The sequence below is a fragment of the Ailuropoda melanoleuca genome, chromosome 8 (genome assembly GCF_002007445.2).
Source record: "Ailuropoda melanoleuca isolate Jingjing chromosome 8, ASM200744v2, whole genome shotgun sequence".
In the NCBI taxonomy this organism is placed as follows: Eukaryota; Metazoa; Chordata; class Mammalia; order Carnivora; family Ursidae; genus Ailuropoda; species Ailuropoda melanoleuca.
Window position 1 is genome coordinate 74,325,831 of NC_048225.1, and position 24,707 is coordinate 74,350,537.

General features: G+C 32.2%; 1 protein-coding gene across 2 annotated transcripts in view; it reads right to left on the reverse strand.

Annotated features, from left to right (window-relative positions):
* Positions 1-24,707, reverse strand: part of KIFAP3 (kinesin associated protein 3) — a 143,855-nt gene that overhangs the window by 16,400 nt on the left and 102,748 nt on the right. For both annotated transcript variants that reach the window (XM_002918565.4, XM_019798997.2), the window contains exons 18-19: positions 18,777-18,966; positions 12,636-12,735 (exon numbers count right to left, since the gene is read on the reverse strand). In XM_002918565.4, coding sequence (XP_002918611.1) covers positions 12,636-12,735; positions 18,777-18,966 — 290 coding nt within the window. The remainder of the gene's footprint in view (positions 1-12,635; positions 12,736-18,776; positions 18,967-24,707) is intronic.

Consider the following 24,707-nt stretch of genomic DNA (forward strand, 5'->3'; position numbering starts at 1 on the left):
ATGGAGTAAGACATATATGTGTTTGAATAATGGCTCTGACCCTTATAACTCATTTATTAAACAAGTAAGTACCAAGAACTAGTGTCTGCCAGGCACTGTAGATACAACTTTGAATAAGGAAGCCTGGTCTTCTGGAGACTACGTTCTTGTGGAAGGAGGTAGATAAACAAGTGAACCACAAAAGAGATGATGAGGGTCTAAAACAGTAACTATAGGATGGGGGAGAAAGAGCTGCTTTGATAGTTTCATCAGAAAAAGACTCTCTGAGGAAGTAGTATTTGAGGAAAAGGGAGGAACCCAGAAAGACTCCAAAGTCTATGGCTTGACCTACTGAATGATGGTGACATTCACCGAGATGGGAGATTAGGGGAGGGACCTATTTGCATGTAGGAAATCAAAGTTACATTTGGTGATTTTATGAAACATTCAATTTGGATATGTTAAATACTGACAGGAATGGTTGGTGCTCAGAGAAGAGGTCTCAGATGAAAACATAAGCTTATAGTTAGTATTTAAGGCCATGGAATCTAGATGAAATCCTTTAGGTAGTGGGTGTTGTAGAGAACAGAGCCAAAGCCCTGAAGTAAGCAGTATTCAGAGGAGAAAAGGAAGAGGAATATCCAGCACAGAACATTGGAAAGGAATGGAGAAGGGCTCAGTGGAAAATCAGAAAAATGGGGTATCTTGACAGATGAAAGAAGAGAAATTCAAAAAGCAGGGCCTTGACATCTATGCCAAACACTGCTGAGTTAAAGACGAGAAAGGTCCCCTGGATTTGGCAATATGAAGATTACTGGTGACTTCAACTAGACTGGAGAACCTAAAGGGTAGATGGGAGTCTTTTGAGGAGTATTGCATGAAGGGCAGTGAGGAATGAGCAGTAGATAGAATGTGATGTGGGGCCAAAGAGAATTTAACTAGGGGGATTCCAGATTATGATTATAAACTGGCAGGACTGACCCAGTAGAGAGGAAAAGAAGGGTGGAATGAAAGAAGTCCTTGAGAACGCAAGAAGGGATAGATTTAGAGCAAAATGAACTGATTGGACCTGAAAAAAGGAACACTTCCTTCATTTTAACAGAAGGGAGAAAGAAAGATGGGTAAAAATAAGAGATTAAGTGGTGGAATGATGACCATGGGCAAGTTACTTAACTTGATAAGCTTTGATTTTCTTAATAATAATGTCTTCTTCCCTGAGCTGTTGTTAAGATTAAATTAGATAAGGAATGTAATAAACAGCAATCAGTACACTGCTTCGCACTCAGCAAATGTATTTCAATACGTACCATTATTATTAATCAATGTATCTGATTGTAGACAGGTGTGAAACCATTTTAGAGAATAACTTTTCAAATAATACAATTCAGATAAAGATTAAGTCTGTATGGTATTGAAGCCCATGTTGTTTCTATTCTTTCCAGTAGTTTCATTTAAAACTGGACCAGATTGTTCATGTTCTAGAAACAAACTTTTTTGGGCAGCTTCATTTAGTTAAGATTTTCTTTTTTAAAGAACAATAAAAACTAAAAAAAATTAATGCTTATTTTGTTGAGAAATTTTCTGTGGACCTTCAAATACAGAATTTTGGGTGGGTTATGGACTAATGGTCTGATGCAGATTTAAAGTTGCAGAAAAACAAAGAAACAGACTATAGAACAGCCTTCCCTACCAGATACAGAGGCTAAAATTTATTTCAGCCTCAATCGTTTTTTTCACCTGCACGCTATGATGTTGCGGTTTAAGTACACACAGACAGGCTTATTAGAAAACACAATAATTCTAAGAGGACAAACTAAAATTTTAAAGTTCAAAATTTCTAAATTATATGTAACACCTGCTGAAAGGCCTAGGGCCTTTTAAAATTTTCAAGCCACTCTTTTCCTACCCTCCTTTCTTATTGGGGTAACTAATAACTGGCACTTTTCCCACAGTGGGTCTTCCCTCTGTTTTATCAGGAGATATGACTTCATTGCCTCCAATTTAGAAATATCCTGAATTTCAATACATTTTTAGTCATTGTTTTCATGATAGTGATCTAAATCAATGAATGGGTATTACACACTGTTGATTTATCTCAACATTTTGACTTTTATGAGAGTAGAAATGCCTTACTCTGGGAAAGCAGATGACTATAACGGTAACTGTGACTTCAATGGTGAGAACTAAAGGCAGCTTTCTTTCTTTTATACCTAATTTATTTTATAGTATATCATATTTATATATTTAAATATGATATATAAACATTAAATAATAATAAAGTATATTTATCAATGGCTATCATCTAAAATGACCTCTAAGTGTGAATTTCTTGAGAGGGAAGTTAAGTTCCAGTTGCCAGTTACAAAACAAGACAGAAGAAATGATTAAAGGTGTAAATGAAATGAAGTTAACAACATATATTAACTGAATCAAATAATGCCTCAACTGAGATTTCACTGTAGCCAAAAAAGAAAATAAAAAAGTATAAGATTTTATTGTACTTCAGTAGGAAGATGTATACATTTAATAATGTATAAAATTCAGCTTGCTTAATGTGATTTTGAATTTCCATTGGTTCGTTCAACAGATATTTATAATATTACCAAGTAGACCCATTTGATTAAGATAGTTCAGTAGATGCTTATAAAAGCATTATTTTTACTTTAAGAACAACTCTTATAAGGTAGAGATCAACTTTTTTTTTAAATCCTTTAAATTCCATTAAATACTATAGATTCTTCTCTATAATCAAAAGTGAAAAATAATATTCTGACTTATTAATTAAATAAACTCATTGGTACAAAATTATGTTGAAATGGAACATACAACATGATCAAAGTAATAACAAATCAGCCTATTTTATTTGAGGAGAAAGGAAGGCTTGGTCTTTCAAAAGCATTAAAGGGGACCCAATATGAATCTCAATGGTGGTATACATGCATGTGTACCCACCTCTTCACCCCTCCTCCCCAACACATGCACACCTTTCTCCTCTCAGTTTATTAACATTCTAAATCTCCCAGGTTAGGCTTTGCAACCACTTACTTGATAAAGTAGGTCACTTAAAAAGGAAGAAAGCCCCATAAAATGAATTACAAAGACAACAAGATTAAATTGATTGCACTGTTTTCATACATTGTAGCTAAAATTTTACAAATATGCAGTTGGCTGTGGTTTGGCATTTAACAGCATGCGATCAGTAAGGAGGAGGAAATTTTATTCTCATTAACTGTTGCAGATTTACTGCAGTGAAAAAGGGCTATGTAACCCGAGATGTGACAGTACAGAAAGATCAAAGCCATGGACTGGAAACTAAATAAACCCTCTGGCTACTTCCTGCAAGGAAAATTCACTTTGGCAATGTAAAACAGAGGCCAGTTAAAAACTACTCTCAGTTTTATGAGCTGTCATGGCAGCTCAAGTGGTTTGGACTGGCTGAGTTTAGAACATTATATTTCCTTGTTTTTGTCTTAGATACTTCTGTAAGCAGTTTTATAGACCTTTTTTTTTTCTTTTTTAAACACAATAACCAAAAAAATTTTTTTTAAAAAGGCAACTCTTTTCTTTTGGTTGAAACTGAGAAGGTAACCATTAAACTTATTAAAGCAGGCAGGTCTTCATTTGCACATTCTTTTCTCATTTACTACAGTTTAATATTTTGCTCTTAGATTTATTTGGCAATTATACATATGCTTTAATAATTCATCTGCAATCTATACAATTCCTATTCAAAATAAGTGCAAATCAGTTTACAGAACCCATATGGCTCATATATGAAGAGTGAGCTATTTGTAATAGCACATCTGGAAGGACTATGGGCAATATGGGAAATATGGGAATTAATTATTACATTTAAAAACTCTAAAAGGGTCTAGATTACATGTTTTTTAAAACAAATAACAAAAATATTTGGTTTAACATTTCTAATGTAAGGAATTTTTAACAATTGTTCATGAATATTTAAATCACACTGTTAATCAAAACACAGATGAGCTACAATAAATCAACTTTAAATTAGAAACTCTCTGAGTTTAGGAGTGAGCTCAGTACCACTGAATCCAGATTTACAGGAAATAAGAGATGACATACTGTGTTTTCCTCTCTCTTATTTTTTTTGGAGGGGGTGGTGTGTTTATCAAACAAATTGCTTATAATTTTGTTATTTCCATTAGAATGTCACTAAGCAAGTCTTTATAACGGTAATTTACGTCCAATCCCTTAAAAAAAAAAAACTCATTTTTTGGGAAACTAAGAGCATTTATAAAAGCAGTCATCTTTGCTGATGGACTTTCTATTTTTTTCCATTTAAATTTACAACTAATTTTTATATATCTTAGAGTCAACAAAAATGTGATTAATACATATTAAAAATGTATAAACTTTAACACTAGATAATCACTCTTAAAAGGTGGTGATATAATTAACTTCCCAGTCATGACTGGATTAACTCCCATGTCATTTCTTCTAGTACAAAGCTACACCATAATTGATGTGTTAACATTTTTATAGGATCTAGTCATAGTCAGATTACTTTTTTTCTAATTTATAGACTTAGTTACGCTGAATTTCATCTAAATAAAAGTCCTAATAAAGTGACTGAATTTAGTTTTCTTTGGGAGCATCTTTGGATTTTTTATACAGCTAACATGTATGCCTCCAAAAACTCTGCTCAGATCACCAGACTGAAAATTACCACAAACTTAACGAGGGTAGTTTTGTTGCCAACTTCTTCTCTTGCTTCTAAATTTCCAAAGGAAAGTAAATCACTTAAAATATTTTTCCAAGTCAGGAGTATAATTTCTCTAGGATAAAACATCTTCCCAAGTTTCCAGGATTCTAAGCCTTGAATTTTGGCTTGTACTTCTATATTTCAGTAAAGTTTACAATTTGCTAATGCTGATGTGTGATAATCTAATAAAATCTGGCCTTAAAAGTTATGGGCCCAATTTACTAATAAAACCTAATTCAATTCTCCTTGGGAAATGCAAATCATTAGTGTCCAAGTAGCAGAACCAAATTTCCTTGCCTTTGTTCAAGGCTAGAAAGAAGCTGTCTCTATAAAATGTCTAAACAAATAAGACAAGTAAGACTAATATATGAGGATTCATGTATAGGCATAAAAGAATAGTATCATGTAATATAAACATTTACATCGGTTAATTAGCTGAATAAATGATTTGCATGAGATATTAGTCCTTATAGACTATTTTACTCTTTTCATCCTCATTTTGTATATGACTAGATTATTCTGCGGAGAACTTAATGAACTAATAAGTACTTAAGAAAATTTAACAGTAGTGAACTAATTAATTAATGTGTTAATATACTTTCAGCAACTTGCCTCCAAGCAATCTGAAGCACCAATTTGCAATAAACAATGTCAAATGTATTAAAGTAAAGTAGGTAAACAATGTGCTGCATGACAAAAACCACATATCTTACTCTGAATTTTAATAACATTTACTCTAACACACTCTAAAAGCACAGCTCACTGTTAGACTAATAAATCTGCTTGCCTTTTGGAGGCCATAATGGTATAATAGTAAAGGCTTCCCTATTAGCTATCTGGTTTTGGACTAGTCCCTTAAAAATCTCTAAGCCTTCCTTTCTACATTTGTTAAAATAGGGACAATACTATTCTTCCCTTATCTACCTCACACACTATCGATGAGCAAATGAAATACATGATGATATAAATGCTAACTAAATGCAAGTTATTAGTCTTTGTATACTTTGATTTAGACCAAAAAAAAAAAACTTAAACATTTTATTCCTTGAAACTAAGAAGGCTCCTAAGACATTCCACCTTCTGAAATAAAAAATAACTGGCAGAATTGCTATGGGAGTATTTAGAAAGAAAAAGTCTACTTAACATAAGAATTATGTTACAGCGAGAGTCTCAAAGTGTAAAAATCACTTATTTGCATTGGTTTAATTTTCGCATCAAAACTGTGTTACATAGCTATTACCACTCTTGTTCTCCTGTTTTCACCATCCCACACGTTTAAAAGTAAAATTTCATTACCTTAGAAATAATTTTACCTGTCACATAGTATTATTTTTTATAAATGGTTTTATTCATTTTAAGAAATTTCACCATACATTTCTGATTGGTTAATACTGATGCAAGAAGGAAGAACTTAAAACTATTATTTTTTATTATATTATTATTATAGCAGTAATTACTAGGCTTAAAAATATATGCTTACATATATTAAGAACAATGCTATTTGGGTAATCTAATACAATTATAATAAAAATCTGCATAGATCTAGATATTTTTAGACCAAATCATATACTCTGAAACAGAGCAAATTTTAAAAGTAAAGGGAATATTGTCTGTTACCAACTCCATCAGCTTCTATACAGAGGTTCTACTCTGTTTTAATCGTGACTTCACAAAATTGCATTTAAACTGAGAAGTAACTCTTGCAAATACCCCAAACTAGATACAGCCAAGAACAAATATTAGGGACCTATGCAAATACGTATGTGAAGAACAGAGAGTCAATAAAATATATAATAGTGCCTTGAGTATACAAAGCATTCAGTAAGTTTTTGTTTTTTAATATTATACATTCTTTAGTAATAGGCTTATCTTAAAATGAAAATGTGTTTACATATTAAGATTAAATCAATGAATCTCTTGTCATAATGTTTTAATACATTCAAATGAATATAAATGGAATGACCAAATACTCCAAACATACTGTTGACTTTCATCACTAAAACTCAGAGATGTGGCAGTGGTATATTCACTTTATGCGATCCAAACATTATGGGTGAGTAACATTTTTTAAAAAGAATTTTCAGTAAGGAAAAAATCAAATAAAATATCTCTGTGGTCAATTCTTTAAAAAGTGGAGAATTTAATGTAAAGCGATTACCTATTGCTAAATATATCTATTTTTACCTATTTTGACCTTCATATTTATGTTCTTAAAGCAGAACACTGGTGTAATATAACCTGTGAATAAAATCATGTGGCACAAAAGCAGATGCTAAAAATAACATTTACTCCATAATTAGATAGGTGTACACTACACTCACTACACTCAGTGACATACACTTTGACATACGATCACTTATTTTTTTTAACAGTTTATTTATCTAGTGTTTATTTCCAATTAGTTCATAAGGGTAAATCATTAGAAATGAAATTACAGAGCTACAGGAAGTGAACAATGTAAGGATCTTGTTCTCTATTACCAAATACATTCCACAAAGGTTTTATCCATTTAAATTTCCACAAAGGTGTATCAGAGTACTTCTTTGCTCCTATGGGTGGGTATTAGTATTAAAAAATTTTTGGCAATTGATAGGTGAAAATGAAATCTGGTTGCTTTATTTTGTAACCACCATGTCTGGAAAAAATTACTAAAGTGAGGAGTTTTTTTAAAGGCTTCTCATGAATGTTCTCCTCTGAGAAAAATCAATAGGAAAATAAATTAATAAATAATAAACTAAAATAATTTTTGATAAAAATTTAATAGCACACTAAATAAAGCGGTATTTTAGTGGATGATTATCTTTAAAATATTTCCTAAGTATATACCAATTCATTTAGTTCCTAAAATGTTGCTGAACAAATGGCTGGTCTCAATGTCTATCAAAGGAACTATTTCTAGGAGGTTCTTTTCATTTTATTTTGATCCTTCCATATAATTGCTACACTACTTACTCAGTAATGAAGGTCACTAAAACTTTATTAGAATAGAAGAGTTTCAGTTAACAATTAAAATTGATATAGGACTTATCAAAGAAGGTATTTTATAGGCATATTTACATTCCTCTCAATATAAAAGAACTTCTTGACTAGCCAAATTAAGGGTTGTAAGAAAGACAATAATTTGATTTCTCCATTGAATAATGGCTTTGAAATAATCTCATAATATATAGTTCTAAGAATAACATGTAGTTCTGTGAACACTACACAATGATGTTTAGACACAGAATATGTAATTTTGAGGTTACTTTTTTCAAATGAAAAAACTGACTAAATAGCTGAGCATAATTAAAGTGGCCTGAGAGCTAAAGAAATAAGTCTAATTTTGACATGTAGAATCCTTGTCTCAGAAAAAATTATACGTTTAAAAATTTGGATAAAAGATTATTTTTTATACATTAAGAAAATAATTTGTTAGTTCTACTTGGGATGATTTTAAAAAGTGCAACTACCACTTCGAACATGATTTAATGTTTTGAAAAAAAAATTAGAAAGAATGGAATAAAAAGTGTGTATGTATAACATATAAAACATATAATTGACAGAATACTTAATGCCAAAGTATTCTCAGAAAGAGGCAGCCTATCTAAAACACACACGGAAAATGAAAGTGTAAGAATCAGATGGCTCAGATAATGCACACATCTAATTCATCTTTGACTCCAGGGAAATGGTCAGTAAATGACATCACTGTGCCAACCACAAAGAACTCCAGGCCCTCTGAAAAATATTTTTCAAAGCCCCAAGGAAACCTAAGCAGTCTCTGCATTTTTTTCCCCAGTTTATGAAAATTGGATTCCTATAAAAGAAAAATGGACCATTTTTACTGCAACAAAAACTGATTTGTAAAAGCTGGAAGCAGTTTAAAAATATTCAACATGAGGTTCTTGTTAGTCTTGAAAAGTAAGAGTTATAATAAAAAAAACGGTCCAAAAATATGGTGCGGCTATATTGTATATAAGGGTAAAAAAAGCTAGCCCTACTCCTATTATTTTTAATTAGCTTCAATAGCAAGTTCCACTTTACTTTCTAACACCAGTTCAGATTTTTTTTTTGGGGGGGTAGATTTACGTCTAACCCCCTGGGATTGACAACTCTGTAGCTAATGCCTTGGAGCCCTAATGTATTTTGCATCACCTCTAAATGTCGGGAAATTCTGGCGCCAAGAGGTTCACACTGATAGTGACACATGTCTAGAACCCAGGATTTGCTGTCCAACTGCCAGTATCTATTTTATCAAACATCCAGTCTCCCTCGCAGAATAGATGAGTTTAACAATTTTCACTGTTTCCAATTAAACTGCCTTGCTATATTACAAAAGTGTAGGCATTCAGATTAAGAAGGATCCCCTGACCTGGATTTTAAGAAAAATGCCAATTTAAATGGTTTAAACAAGTCTCCAAATCTGGCTTAGCGTCCCCATTTTAATAATTTGTCCTATTACTAAACTTTGTCATTTTAGGAATAAAGTGAATAATTTTTCTTTGAACAATTAAAAAAAAAAACCCCTCTTATCATACAAATTAGAAATTTATTCTTTACCTTTCAGGAACTTGGGATCATCTATTTTACCTGAACCCACTAAAACTAGTATGTTAAAAAACCACAAGGACCGAGAAGCCATGAGTACTGGCTGAAGAGCATGCCACTTGGCACTGTCATATTGCGGCATGTTCTCAATCATTAAAAATATGGTAAAGATAAAAATTCACATTTTATACATTAATTTTTAAAAAATTCTTCTTCCGGATACCTTGACAGTGCTTATTTATCAGACATACAATAAAAAACAGGGAAAAAATTTGTAAGTCATCTGGACAATTTCCCTCATTTAAAGGAAAAAACCTCTCAAAATAGGTAACACTTCCTCTTTTTACAAGTATTTAAAGAAGAGTTTTTTCAATATTCATAATTCAATCAAGACATTATACTTTCAAATTTCATATTAACTCAAATTCTTCATTTTGCCCATTAAGTCTCTATGTTCTCATCTTTCCAAAGGAGATGAAGAGTAAGAGCCCAATACCCTCCGTTCACATTTTTCAAAAAATATTCCTATTTTGTTTAAAATATTCCTATTTTGTTAAAGTAAAAAGTTTCAAAAGTTGTATTTAAAGGCAATGTTATTTGATCTAACAGGCTTTAAATTTACCTACTGGATATCAGAAGCTGAAAGGTAGCCATTAGTTTAAAATTTCACATCTGGGACAGTATACAGCAAAATGATCACGCCAAATATGTGAGTAATTACATAGCAATTTAAAATGCTTAAATCTTTGCAGAATTAAAAAGTAAGCCAGAGTTACGATCCATGGTTTGTTACTATCAAAGAAGAGCACAGAAATCCTATTAAAAGAGAATCCTAACCAACCAAAAATGACTGAATAAAAGAAAGTAAATGATTCCAGAATAGGTCAATATAACAAAATGTAGCAAAAAGCAACTATGAGTATTTGGCTATACTGTATACTTTCTTTCTATGTCTGCTGATACAGTTTACAGTCCCTTTTTATTTGATCTATTACCTACAAAAAAACTGAGAAAATTCATTGTAAATTATTTCTTCTGGAAATAAAAAGAGAAAATGATACAGTTATGTGATTTAAGGCCTGAAAAATTACGAAAGACAAGAGATGAAAGACTTAACTTTCTCAGGGGAAGTTCTTTTTACAGGTCAAACAATTCTCAAATCAAAATGATTATAATAAGCAAGTATTTCACTCCTTTGATTTGAAAAAATAGTCTATTTATTAGCTAATCCTTTAAGCCAACATTACTGTGATGTGTCTTTTGTGATAAAAAAAGAAGCTACTGAAATTTTTTTTCCCTTGAGAAGGAACTGAAAGTATAAAGGTAAGCGGATTTCCCAGTCTTTTTTAAAAAAAGTTATTAACAGAACTGGGGAATAAAATCCTGAAATCTTTGGACACAGTGTATAATTTATTCATTGGGTACCACTATCTCTTAAAATATTTTTATTGTTTTATAAAATGACCATTTTTGAAAACCAGAAATGAGACATTTTGCTGAATAGAGCTCATAAGTTCACTGTTTTGAATACTCAATTTAAATGAAAGTGTTCAGGTTCTTAATAATTACAAAAAAAAAAATGAAAGCAAGTCTTTCTGAAATTAGTAATGCATGATTAGCATCAGCCTGCTTTCTTTAGATTGGCAATATCTGCAGGAGATACCAAAATAATGTTTTTGTTCATAGTGAAACATAAATGGCACAATAATTAATCTTATAATGCTGTCAGCAAAAATTTCAATATAAATAATTAGGATTATACACCCAAACCACTTCTTCCTTTTCCAATTGTTTCAGAAAACATTTTTACAAGTGAATTGTCACACGATGGAGTATAGTTGTTACAATGATTAAACAGAGCCTCCATTTAAATAATTATAGCTAATATAGACAGAAACATCAGAAGCAATCAAAAGCCATATGCTTTCTGATATTTAACCATGTTTAGCTTTTATTTCCTGAGGCGGGGAGTTTCTTACCATGACAATCAAGTATACCAGTGACACTATTTCTGAAGTGTTATTATTTATTTAAAGTCCACCACAGAACACTGAACTATTTATAAGGTTATACTGCATTTCATGTAATACTCCTAAGTTTTCAACATGCTTTTTTAAACTTTGGGTCACAATCATCAATGAATTGTGAAATCATATAGTAGGTTGCAATCTGCATTTCAAAAATGAAACAGAGTAGGATAAAACAATATATAATTGTGCATTACAGGTAGTAAGAGTAACTACCATTTAAAAATTTTTTTGTTTTACTTATATGTATAGGTATATATGTATATAACCAAATATATAAACACATATATATAAACATATCTTAGTGAAAGCACTAGATTGCAATATGAAATGTACTTCTTAATGTGAGTTGTGGTTAAAAAAAAAAAGACAAAACACTTAAAAGTAACTACAGTATGCTATGTTTCTTTCCAAATTAGGCATCATGTTATATATTAAAAAGAACCTAAGCTTCGGTTAGGTTAGTCCAGAGTAAACTTAAATTATTATTATTATTAGAGCCTTGATTTAAAATTGTAAAATGGCTGTAATAATACTTGCTTTAAAACACTGCTGTGCAGGTTAGAATAAATGACGAATATTTATAAAATAGATTATACACAACAGATGATCAATATTGCTTGCAATAATTATTGGATAAAATGGCTTATTATAAGTGATCATTAAGAATTATAACATACTGGTCATTCTTTTTTTTTAAAGAAAAAGAGTCTTAAGGGCAACTAAGACTCCACCTATTCATCAAACCAGTGTAATGTGAAATTTCAACAGTCGGACTAAATTCAAGTATTATACCTCTAAGAATGATATAAAGAGGAAAATATTGTGCACACTTTCTGATAAAATTTTAAAAATCTATGACACCAGTAATGAAGTGGGATATCTCCTGGAAGAAACTTTATTATAATTGTAGAACAATGCTGGAATGCCATATTTTTTTTTCTTTAAATATTTTATTTGAATGACATTCAGGGAAGGATAGTCTTTAGTTGAATCAAAGTGTCAACTTTTAAAAACGGTGATTTCTGAATAATTATTAAAATACATGTATTGTGTTCTTATATTTTACTGGCTTTGGAAAGCACTTAGGGAACAATCAGAGTTCATTAATTTGGCAAAAGTACTGACTATTTCAATGGACAGCCTGTATTTTCCAAAGTGATGAAGTATTTTTTTTTTCAAATCTGCGAACTCCATTTTTTTAATAGAGAAAATATGACTTCGTAACTTAATATCAAACAAGCATGTTCTTGAAAATGTTGAGGATCTTTTTCTCTTTAATGAAAACAGAGAAATGGGGAGTGAAGAGAATTCTAATTTTTCAAAAACAAGGGAAACACCATATATTAGATTTTTCTTGGAAGACTATTTACCTGCCAGGAAATGAATGCTGCCCAACTACATCTCCATTCTGAAGGTGATAATCATTGAAGAAATCTGGACTTATGGCTCCTTCAGAGGCAATTAATCCATCTAGAAAGAAGGAGAATTGGTAACTAGTGAAACATATTGGTAGGGAATAAAAAGGAAACTATTCTATCAAGCAACACAATAGAAAATAGTCTATATATTTAATCTGGAAAGAGAAATATTAGCATGACATGTTACTCTCCCTGGGAATATGAGCAGAAAACTATACATACTTAAGTGTTCACAACAATGCAGCAAACCAACTGAACGTTTATTGAGCACTTACTATGTGGTAGTACTATACCAGCACGGAGATAAATACGACAATCTCTGCCTTCAAGGGACTTACAGTCTTGTGTAAAAAACAGAAAAAAAGGTAAGGGGAGGTAAGGTAGTGTGGGATAGTAAGGATGGTCCAGGCTAAGGAAACAATGAATAAAGGGGAGGAGACACTGAATAGCATGGTGTCAGTAAAGAGCAATATTTTATACCCAGACAGCTTCATTTGCATAGCATAATTAAGAAATGAGATATTTCAAGTAAGTGAATTTCTAAATGAGCAATGCCTGACATTTTCAGTGCCAACCTTAAAAGACACACACAAACTTGGGTTAGAAATGTAAGTATATTTTACATTCTCTGTGTTTTAAAAAAGTATATTGAACATAATTTGTTACTTTTTTTTAATGATTTTTTATTATATTATGTTAGTCACCATACAGTACATTCCCGGATTCCGATGTAAAGTTCGATGCTTCATTAGTTGCGTATAACACCCAGTGCACCATGCAATACGTCCTCCTTACTACCCATCACCGGTCTATCCCAATCCCCCACCCCCCTCCCCTCTGAGGCCCTCAGTTTGTTTCTCATATAATTTGTTACTTCTTGATGATTGAATCTTCATTATAAGTATCAATTACTTTTTAGATATATTTGACTACCTATGCTAATTATAATTAGCTCCACACCACTATGCTTTTGAGGAGTTTATAAAGTGCTACTTTTCCTTTATCTAAGTCTTTATTATTGCTTCCTGCTGATTTTAGAATGATACTACTTTCTTATTTTTCTAATTTAAGAAATCAGATAACCTATTATTGATAGAATTATGAATAAGTTAGGAATAAGAAAATAATTTGAGGAAAAAAGTTCTAAGTGATGGCTTCAGGGTTAACTTGGGCATCGAAGAAATGTATTCCAGCATGTGGCTTTTGTAATAATTACTTGGAAAGCTCTCAGGACTTTTAAAGCTTCCTTTTCTCAAAGTATTCTGGACTGTTAAGTGACCTACAGATAAACGTTGGCTAGGTCATACTCACAACATTGTTTATAAAGTTGGCACATAGCAAGCAAATTATTTAGTCACCAGATGATCATTTTACACCTACCATTTGCATAATAATACTCTGCTAGGTTCTGTGGGAAATACAAAAAGTTGCAATATATAATTTCTGTTTTCAAGAATTTTAGATTAAATATAAAACACTTAAGATGCAATTAAATAATACACGTCATTAATAAATGATATACAACAGGAATGAATTTATGTACTGAATGAGTGCTGGAGGCAGAGGAAGGTATAAAGAGATTACTGTGTTCCCTAGGGGTTAGAAAATCTTACTCGGGGAGGAGGAAGGCAGAGGCATAATTGATTTGAGGGGTAAAGTTATTACAAATCAAGTGAATGGTAAAATTAAGTAATAGTCATTGGCAAGTGAATAAGTAAGGTGATTTGTATTTCCATATGACTCCTGTACCACTTACTTGCTACATACCGTAAACTAAAGATCTGTACTATTATATAATTGTTGAATTGCTAACAAATATCTTTGGTATTTCTCTAATTACTTTAGTAAATTTTAAATACTTAAGAGGTAGCTTAAAAATATCTAATATTTAGTCCAGTTTCCATTCCTTGAAAAGTTGATAAATCATAAGACCAGCTAAACACAAAAAGTTACAAAAAATGAAATTATGGGAAATGCCAAGACACAACAGATTGAGAGTTAAGCACTTAGAATAATATTTTACATGGATTGAAGACTTCTATTTAGGAGTGTGGCTAAAATTAACAAAGTTAAGACCACAAAAATCAATAAGTTCCTCTGTTAAATTAAAACCAAATAACTGAAGATCAAGGTTTAAGAAATCTGCCAATTTCAGAGGAACATAACTAAGTAAGGTGCCAAAATAAAATATTTATTACACTTTGAAAGTGAATACAAAGATATTCAGCATACTAGTACCATAAAAGAAAAAAAATACAACCAAAGAAAAAGATACGTGAATTATATTTTAAATGTTTACACATGAAACATGACCTAATGAAGCCAGATTAAGAAGAAATTTTTTTTTTAAAGATTTATTTATTTATTTATTTGACAGAGAGAGACAGCCAGAGAGAGAGGGAACACAAGCAGGGCGAGTAGGAGAGGAAGAAGCAGGCTCCCAGCGGAGGAGCCTGATGCGGGGCTCGATCCCATAACGCCGGGATCACGCCCTGAGCCGAAGGCAGACGCTTAATGACTGAGCTACTCAGGCGCCCCCAGATTAAGAAGAAATTAAATGAAAAACTGTTGTCAATTTCTCAACATCTTCATTTTGATTTGGAGCTCCCATTGTCTTCAAAGAGAAAAATGAGTAGCAAAAGGATAAAGGGAATACAAGGAACTACAAACTAGGAGCTCATGGAATAGAGACCAAACTAAAAATGTCTAAGTTTAAAGATTTAGCCAGCAATTTTATAAACCTAGAATACAATTAGGATAATATAATAAACCTGACATTATGTAAGTAAAAAAGAGTAAATTTATACTCCTGAAATTAATCTTCAATAATCTGAGAGCACAGCAATTCATTCAGTAAACTATAGCTTCTACTGTGTCCTTTATAAGGTCTTGACAAAATTTAGGCAGCTCTGCTATATGGGCAATCTTTCTTTACTAGAATGAGGAATAAAAGTTAAATTACACCTTAAATAAAATTCTCAAATCAAATACCGCAACTTCTTCAGAATTATCTATTTGTTTCTTAGCATTCTGCATCCAAAATTAATTCTTTTATAGAAGTAATAAAAAAGAATCGTATATTCTTGACTACAAAGTCCAGATAAATCTAAGAGTGTCCTTCTAAAGCTTCTACTCTAACCTTGATAGCAACAAGGAACCAAAGAATTTCATGGAACATTTAAACTACCAGAGAACAAAAACAGAAGACACAGATGATATATACCAGAGCACTTTGTAAGCTGCAGAGGATTATAAACATTTAGGTTATGAAATTATATGAAACTTTTTAGACCATAGTTCTACAACACACCTTTCTGAGGTGCTCCCAGTAATGATGATAAATATGGCTATGAGTAAAATGGGGTATGTACTGGAGCAAGGATGAAATGAAAGCAAATTTACTGTGAGCACAGGTAATTTATTAACCTTCTGATTTTTGCAAGTCAGTTAAAAAGCTGGCTTACAGACACTGCGAATAAAGGTAAAAAATACAAAAAAACTCAGTATCTTCTTATATACATTGTTACTGAAATAAACTTTATTTTTAAAAATCAAATGAAAACATAATATTGGGCTCTTTAGAGAACTAGCCAAAAGTGAAATTGTGACTGTGTGGGAGAAAATAGATACAAATAATGAAGAAAATGAGAAAAAGAAATTACTAAAATAGAAAAATCATAATTTATTGGGCTATACCTAATAAGAGATATCACAGAAACATATAGGTAAACTATGGTTTTGCAATAACCTGAGACAGAAGCAAAGCACTGTAAGCTTCATATTCCAGAAATATATTCACATATTAAATGCTAAGAATAAGATTCAGCAAGCTGATGAACAAACAACAAAAAAGTAAAAAGTCATTTAGAAACACATAGTAGCAATACAACTTTATAAATTACACTTCCTCTGTGGGAAACATGTTTAAAGCAAACAGCATCATTTTTATGATGGAACAGGAGATTACTCAGTGACTACAATCACAATAATTTTAGATTCTAAGGAAAAAAAATACTGTAACTAAAGGAGATGCTAGATTTCTATTTTCATATGACAACACTAAGATCCTTTTAAAAATAAAAGCAAGAGAGAAACATATATTTTGACATATTTAACAGTTTGAAAGTACAGAGGGCGATACTAATGACTAGGAAGCAACAAGTGCTATTTCATTTCAAAGTAAAAGATAAGATCCAGGGAATCACAGACCATTTAGCTTAACCTCTGTGGCTGAAAAGCTACTAAGGATGCTTTTTTCGTGGGGACCAGGGACTTAAATAAGATGGCTCAAGTGTTCAAACAAATCTGCAGTTTTACAAATTTCTCTGATGTTTCTGAAGATGCAAGTGCACACAATGAAAGACAAGAGGCTGGTGTTATCTAGATTTCCATGACACCGATCAAGAGATACCACAAAGATTCATTTAGTTGAACTATTCATGGAAAATGAACGAGGTAAAATAATTAATCAACTAAAATAATATAGACAGCCTGAGATGAGGCCTTTATCTTTATTAAACTCATAGCAATGTAACCACCGTCAAATGTTTACCATATCATCAGTCTACAGAGATTTAAAAAAACAACCATGAGGATATCTAATGATAATATTTCACCCCTCAAATGCTTAAATTTATTCATTTCTCCACCAGCTGTGGCTGCTTTTAAATTTTGATATATAAAGACATATATAATTCAAATCTCTCACAAAACCATAAGTTGTGCATTTTAATTATAAAATATCTCAGAAAAATGTTAATGATTTTCATTTTAAGAGGTTAACCTAAGTGAATTAATTTTGGGAATGTGGTATAATTTTTTAGGAATTTGTTCTGAAGTTCTAATCATATTAAAACAACAAAGTTGAATACTGAGATGGTTAAAAGTTTTATTCAGTTTTGGAAATTAGTAATTGATTCACACTGAAAAGTAGCTATCAATCTTCAAAGCAAGAAACCGGATACCACAGAATTCTGATTCCGGTAAAGAAAAAAATTCATATCACATATATTTTACATCATTTTACTTCATGAATATTTGAATATGTAAGGAACAGCTGCTTGCCATTACTGAACTAAGACATTCTGGTTGGCTGAAATTAATGATCTACTCCATCTGGTTTGGAACATAAGGCAGTATTTCATAACTACTGAAAAGTTCAGTTAGGAAGAAATCTATTTAATTTTTAAACTAAAGTAATCAATTTTCCAAGATTCTAGCATCTACATCAAGTTTAAAAATAATACAGTATTTATGGGCAATTTGCACAAAAGAAAATTATGAAAGCAAAGTGTAAATGAATACATAGCGGAGGGAAAAAGTAAGCCATTAATTCAGACATAATATCTCAATGCTTTTCACATCCAACCTGCCACAGATCTTAATTAGAAATCCTTTTCTTCCTCTCAACTAAATGAGTTCAATGAAGTAATATTAATATTGGCAACAGTGCAACACTTTGAAAGCCAGAATATGCAGAAATTTACCAATCTTTGTGCCAAACTCATCCTTAGAAAAAGGGAGTATGGCAGAATCAACAGTTATAATATATGTATGATTTATGTAAAAATTAAATTTTATCCTGTAAACAGCAGCAGTTAGAAGGAAAAAACTATTGCTGTAAAGTGTCTCAATCTTCTCAACCAAGTAGAGTTTACTAGCTCGAAATTAAAGCAAAACCATGGCAAAATGAAATGCACTGGAAAACAAAACAGAAATTAGTTAAGTTATACATTAAAAAAAATCCTGAATAGAGAAAAATGAATATTATATTTTCAAACAGAAGTCAGAAACCTTGAGGATGTCATTTTAAGTTATATATTCTAGGAAGTAATAAACTAAGAGTAATTAATTTTCCTGGGTACAACGTTTTTTTGTGGAGATCACATCAAAGACTAACTTGGAAAAAAAATGGTGAGTTAATAGGTTTGCATGGTATATACGTATGGATGGTACTTTTGAAATCATTTGCAGAAGTCCATTTATATACTACAAGAAGTGCTTCCCAAAGCTTGGGAATGAGCAAGGTTGGTCGACCAAAGTCCCTATTCATAGCACACAAACTGTTGAGTTTTGCTTTCGTTATCATCTTACCTGAGTTATAGAAAAGGTCAGGTCTTTCAAGAATATCTCCCTCATGGATGTATGGCTCAATTCGATCGTCACCATACAGGTACTGCTCACTCTCATCCATCTGACGGCTCTCTACCATCTCTAGCCACTGAGAGTTATGCCAACGAAACTTTTCACTCTGAATTTTCTTAGCCCATTCTTCATCATATTCCTATTGAAAACAAATAGTCAAGTATTATTATGTAAGCTTATAAAGGAACTACCTCGGCCCTCAGATAATAGTACTAATTTGGAGGTCCTTTGGGTCAGAGAGAACATTAAAAATAGCTGTTCAGATTTATTTTATACAATAATCAATAAAAACAAATACATATATTAAAGACATGTTTGAATTACTAATTGCTAATGGCAAAAACTGGGAAAGTTTAAATTTCACAAATTCTCTATTACTAGAATTTAGGTAAGCAATCAGTCTTCAGCTCTCAAAGAAATTTGTGGCTATAATTACTCGAGGCACTAATGATAGGTGGTTAAGCATTAAAATGACATCTTTCACTACATCTTTTTTTGAGATAAACACTTTTCAAAAGGAAAGAAAGGTATGCCTCCTAACTACTGAAATAGTTTATCAGGGAAAACAAATAGAATTTAATTTTATATTAAATTAAATTCTAAACAAATAGAATTTAATTTAATTTTTTTAAAAAAGATTTTATTTATTTATTCGACAGAGGTAGAGACAGCCAGCGAGAGAGGGAACACAGGCAGGGCGAGTGGGAGAGGAAGAAGCAGGCTCATAGTGGAGGAGCCTGATGTGGGGCTCGATCCCATAACACCGGGATCACGCCCTGAGCCAAAGGCAGACGCTCAACCGCTGTGCCACCCAGGCGCCCCAGAATTTAATTTTATATTAAATTCTTAAAGGGCAAAATAACATTATTTTATTTAGTCATAATTACTTCTTTAAATGTGTTATTTCCTCCTCCAATCATGAACTCCTGAGGAGCAAAACTATGACTTCTTTGCTGCTGTATCTAATACCTGTTCACAGAGAATGCCCTTGGTGAACATTTCTGAAGGACTTTTCGGCAAGTTACTGTTAGCTACAGCTGAACCTGTCTAGCTCTCGACTTCTGCCACAGACTGTGGTTACTTCTGACTAGTGTATTCACTTAACAGTTAATGGATAGTACCACTGAAGGCATAGACCAAAAAAAAAAAATCAAGGTATTTCTTATCATTCTAACTCTAGGGTCTTAGTTTTAAATTCCTCTGTCATATCTGTAACATTTTTGTTTATAGTTATCTAAAAAGGAGTTGGAAAGGTGCCAGGCAATAGTACTGTCCTCCCATAGTCAAGATGATCATGATAATTAACAGGTGGACCAAATATACATTTTAGTTAAATACTGAGCAATTTTCATCCAAAGCTGAGGCTCAAAGTAAAAAACTGTCATCACAGGAGGAATTTCTGGGATGTAAGAATAAGTCTAAAATTTTATAAGAATGTAACTATTATATATATTATCTTCTTAAAATTCTACTTGTTAAATTTTAGAAGTTTCACAGTATCATAAATCTCTTAGCAGTGTCAGCTGTCAGACTCTGTGTTCTATACTGTACATCTTTGAAAACTATAATAAATGCCCCTTTTTGACTGAGGGGGGAGCAGAAAATTTTTTTGGCTATGGTACTACTAATGGCAGTTTTGCTGCCAAATTGTTAAGCTTTCTTTTTTAATAGTAAATATTAACATTCCTATTAGTTCTCAATCTATTTCCTGATATATTTAAAATTTAACTGTATAAAAGATTATAAAAATTATTGCATTTTACCTTAAAAATAATAAATATTTACTAATCCAACTACTAACAATTTCAATATTTAAATTGCTGGGTTTGTTTTTTAAAGATTTACTATTTTTAGAGATTTTATTTATTTATTTAAGAAAGCGAGAGTGAGAGAGAGAGAGAGAACACGAGAGAGGGGAGGGTCAGAGGGAGAAGCAGACTCCCCACTGAGCAGGGAGCCTGATGGGGGACTCAATCCTGTGACTCCACGATCACAACCTGAGCTGAAGGCAGTCGCTCAACCGACTGAGCCACCCAGGTGCCCAAAGATTTATTTATTTTAGAGAGAGAGGGAGAGAGCACGTGCATACCCAAGACAGTGGGGGGAAAGGCAGAGGGAGAGAATTTTCAAGCAGACTCCCCCCTCAGCACTCAGAGTCCAAGGCGGGGCTCGACCTAAGGACCCAAGAAATCACTACCTGAGCTGAACCCAAGATTCGGACACTCAACTGACTGAGCCAGCCTGGTGCCCCAAAGGTGTTTTTTTTTTACTCCAAGTTACAACTACAATTTTAACATATATTTGAAATTGACAATTTAGATATAAACAACAAATGCTAAATTCAAACCCCATCTTGTTGGTACGTTTACAATGAATATATATGATGATAATTTATACAATCATCCATTTACTGATTACATATAAGTTGTTCTGATAAAATGAGATAATACGTACAAAGCATTTAGAAAACCTATACTGAAAACACTTAATGTTAGCCATTACTGTTAATTAACTGAAGTGACAGCTCTCTGGATTAAGTACTATAATTACTGTCATATTATAAATGAGAAAACGAGGCCCAGAACACTGAATTAACTTAAGTGCACACAGCTAGCTGTGGCTATTACAGCATTGTAAACCTTGGGCTAGCAATGTGGAAAAGGCAATTAAACAGAGGACAAATGAATATTTGTCAGGGTCACTGTAGAATAGATTCTTTAGTAGTGAGAATATAATGTGAACTCCAAGGTCAACTTTCAGCTGTAAGGTTCTATGAATGTGTTGAATTGTTGACCAAGCAGTGATTTGAGAGGAAGTAGCTTCTGGTCTGGTAAGTTTATTTTATAAAACATGGTATTCTCAATCATGTTCTCTCTGACCTGGCTGCACATAGGAGGATGTAAGGGAAAGAGGGAGTTAAAAAAAATAATAGCACAGAGATGTTGTTACAAGTAGTTTCATCGGCTACAGATTTGAGTGGTTCACTTTGGGTTTCCAAAGCTAGATGTAATACTAAGTGGTGCTAATTATGCAGTATGAGCACTGTGATTAGTTTTAAAATAACTTAGTCCAATACTAAATATAATTTTGAACCTCTTTAAAATTCATGACTTTGCAGGTATACTTTTTGGTTTTCTATGTGGCACAGTGTATGTGTTAGCTGCAAAGCTGGCTGCACAAATATATTACTGTCATGTTAGAAGTGGCTAGATAATTTAAGAATGATCACATACACTTACAGAAGAAAAGGATGAACTTATTATCCATTAAGATAAAAAAATTTAATGCATAAACAAAAAGTAAATGGTATTTGGGGCAAGAAATTCTCCATACTAATTGCCCTTTTTTCCTTAAAGATAAATTACTTATAGGTCACAAAAATATGTCTTATAATATCCAGAATATGCCTTATAATACCAGAAATCCTATTAAATCTACATTAAATACTGGAACTAATTTGATAGGTATTGTTTCTTTTGTGAATACCAGCTTGTTTCACTTGGCAAGAGGTATGAAACATACTTTTTATTATGGTAGACAAATTTTAAACCTGATTATCCGAATGAAGAAGTATTTAAGAAGATAATAGAAAGACCTACGACTTGATTGTTCTATTATCATTTAGGTTCAAGCATATGGATTCCTAGTGTAAGAACAGGAGATAAAACCCAGTCAAGGGCTCAAAACATATAAAAGACAGGGTTTGCTATTCCACTGAGAATAAAACTTTCTGCTTACTAATACGCATGAAATGTTATAAAAATAGGTATAATTTTAAAAGTAAATCGGGGTGCCTAGGTGGCTCAGTCAGTTAAGCATCTGACTCTTCCTTTCAGTTCTGGGTTGTGAGATCAAACCCCGTGTCTGGCTCATGCTCAGCACAGAGTCTGCTTGGGATTCTCTCCCTTTCCCTCTCTCTCCTCTTCTGCCCCCTCCCTGCCCAAGCAGGGGTGCACTCCAGTGCTCTCTCTCCGAATGAATGAATGAATGAATGAATGAATAAATAAATAAAATCTTTAAAGTATTTAAAAAGTAAATCCTTAAATCACATATCCATAAAATGTATTTAGCCTAGTAAGTAATGCTCTGCACAAAGAAAATCATGCTTATTCTAGGCATTACTATCATATGTTTCTCATAAGATTTTACTATTCTCATAACAAAAGTACAGTAATAAATGTAGAAATGTGTAACAAAGATGCTATTTTCTTCACAAATGCCCTTCAGTCTTAGGCCTTATCACCCTTCAAGCTTACAGCAATGTTCTTATTAATGAGCCTACACACACAAGGCTTAGTTTTTAAAAAGGGACCATCTATCCACAGACCATCTAACCATCTGACAGAAGTCCAAGCTCATGAACCAAAAATATCCACAAGCATCCGTGGCTAACTTTTGACACTAAAGCTTGATTTGTTAGTCTTCTGGGGAAGCTAATTTTCCAAGGCAGTGAGTTAGCACAGACCTAGCACTAAATGTAATTAGATTACCTTTATGCAATCTGAATTCCCTTAAAGTTTTTGCCATTTTTTGGGGGATCAGTTTATGACTGAATAAATTCATAGAACCAACACTATATCTTAACATTATAAGGCCAAAACGTATAGTAACAATGATGCAGACTGTACGGCCATTTAAAAAAAATTCTAATTTTTAAGTATTTTTGTACTATAAGACTATAGGTTTAATTTTCTATGACTAACATAATGATTGATGTGCATTATTATTTACAGGATCACAGTGAAAATACTATGGTGCCCGCTTAGCTCTTCAGAAAACAACACTTTCTCCTTCAGGAAATAGTAGACAAGATATGTTATTCTATACCAAGCTGTGTAATCATTCAGGATATACAAAATTATGTTTTGCAGATGATCCTAAGATTACAGATTCCTACTATGGTGAGTCCACTACAATGACAAGAGGAGTTTTCATGAGAGGTAACCTTAAGATTTAATAAGTATGTGTGGCTTGTTATAGATCATAGCAAAGAAAATGGCAAAAAACCTTGACCAACCAGTATCAAGGCCTTAAAGTCTCAAGCAGTTATAATAAGACTTTTTGAAAATATCTACAACCGTAAAACTATTTCATTATTGAAAGCTGAAAATTACAGAAAAATACCCATACCTTTATCTAGCTAGAATCATAATACTATATGCAGCCTATCAGTTTTCAATGGCTTTCTTAATTCCAATAGTAATTGCTAACTTTAGAAAATTTTTAAAATACGTATTTTTAAGATTTAGAAACTAAGTATGAAACATTATTAACATATTGTACTTGTGCCATAAAAGTTTGCTCTAGGTCATGATAATACAACTTCAGGTATTTGAGTGTTTATCAAATACAGCATTTTGAAATGAAGTATGTTATGAGGAACACAATATTGGTTTAAATAATTGACTTCTCCTTTTCCTTAGTAGTAAACATTAGTGAAAATCAAACGAGATAGTACTGTTTTCACTATGCAATGCTGGGTTTTGATCTTTATTTCTAAAACACTGATTTTTACGTTCCAGGTTTCCTGAAAATAAAATATTTTAGCTTACGGCTGTTGAGAGTCTATTTAGTACTAAATTAATAGGCTAGGACAGTGGTCCCAAGAGTTTTAGATTTTGGGAAAGTTTCAAAAACGAATTTTGGTGACTGATGTTAAATGTAAATCAACTGCCACCTACTATTACTGTCTTAGAAAAGAAAGACTATTTTAAGACTAAAAATGTAAGAAAGACAATCTCAAAATGAAGATCTACTTTCCCCAAACAAAACATGTTAACAATCTTCCATTTGTAACTCTTCCCCAGCCCTGGTCTCTATGGGTGTTTCTCTCCCTTGACCTCCTTCCACATTTTTTTCCCCCTTCTCTTCCATTTTAGT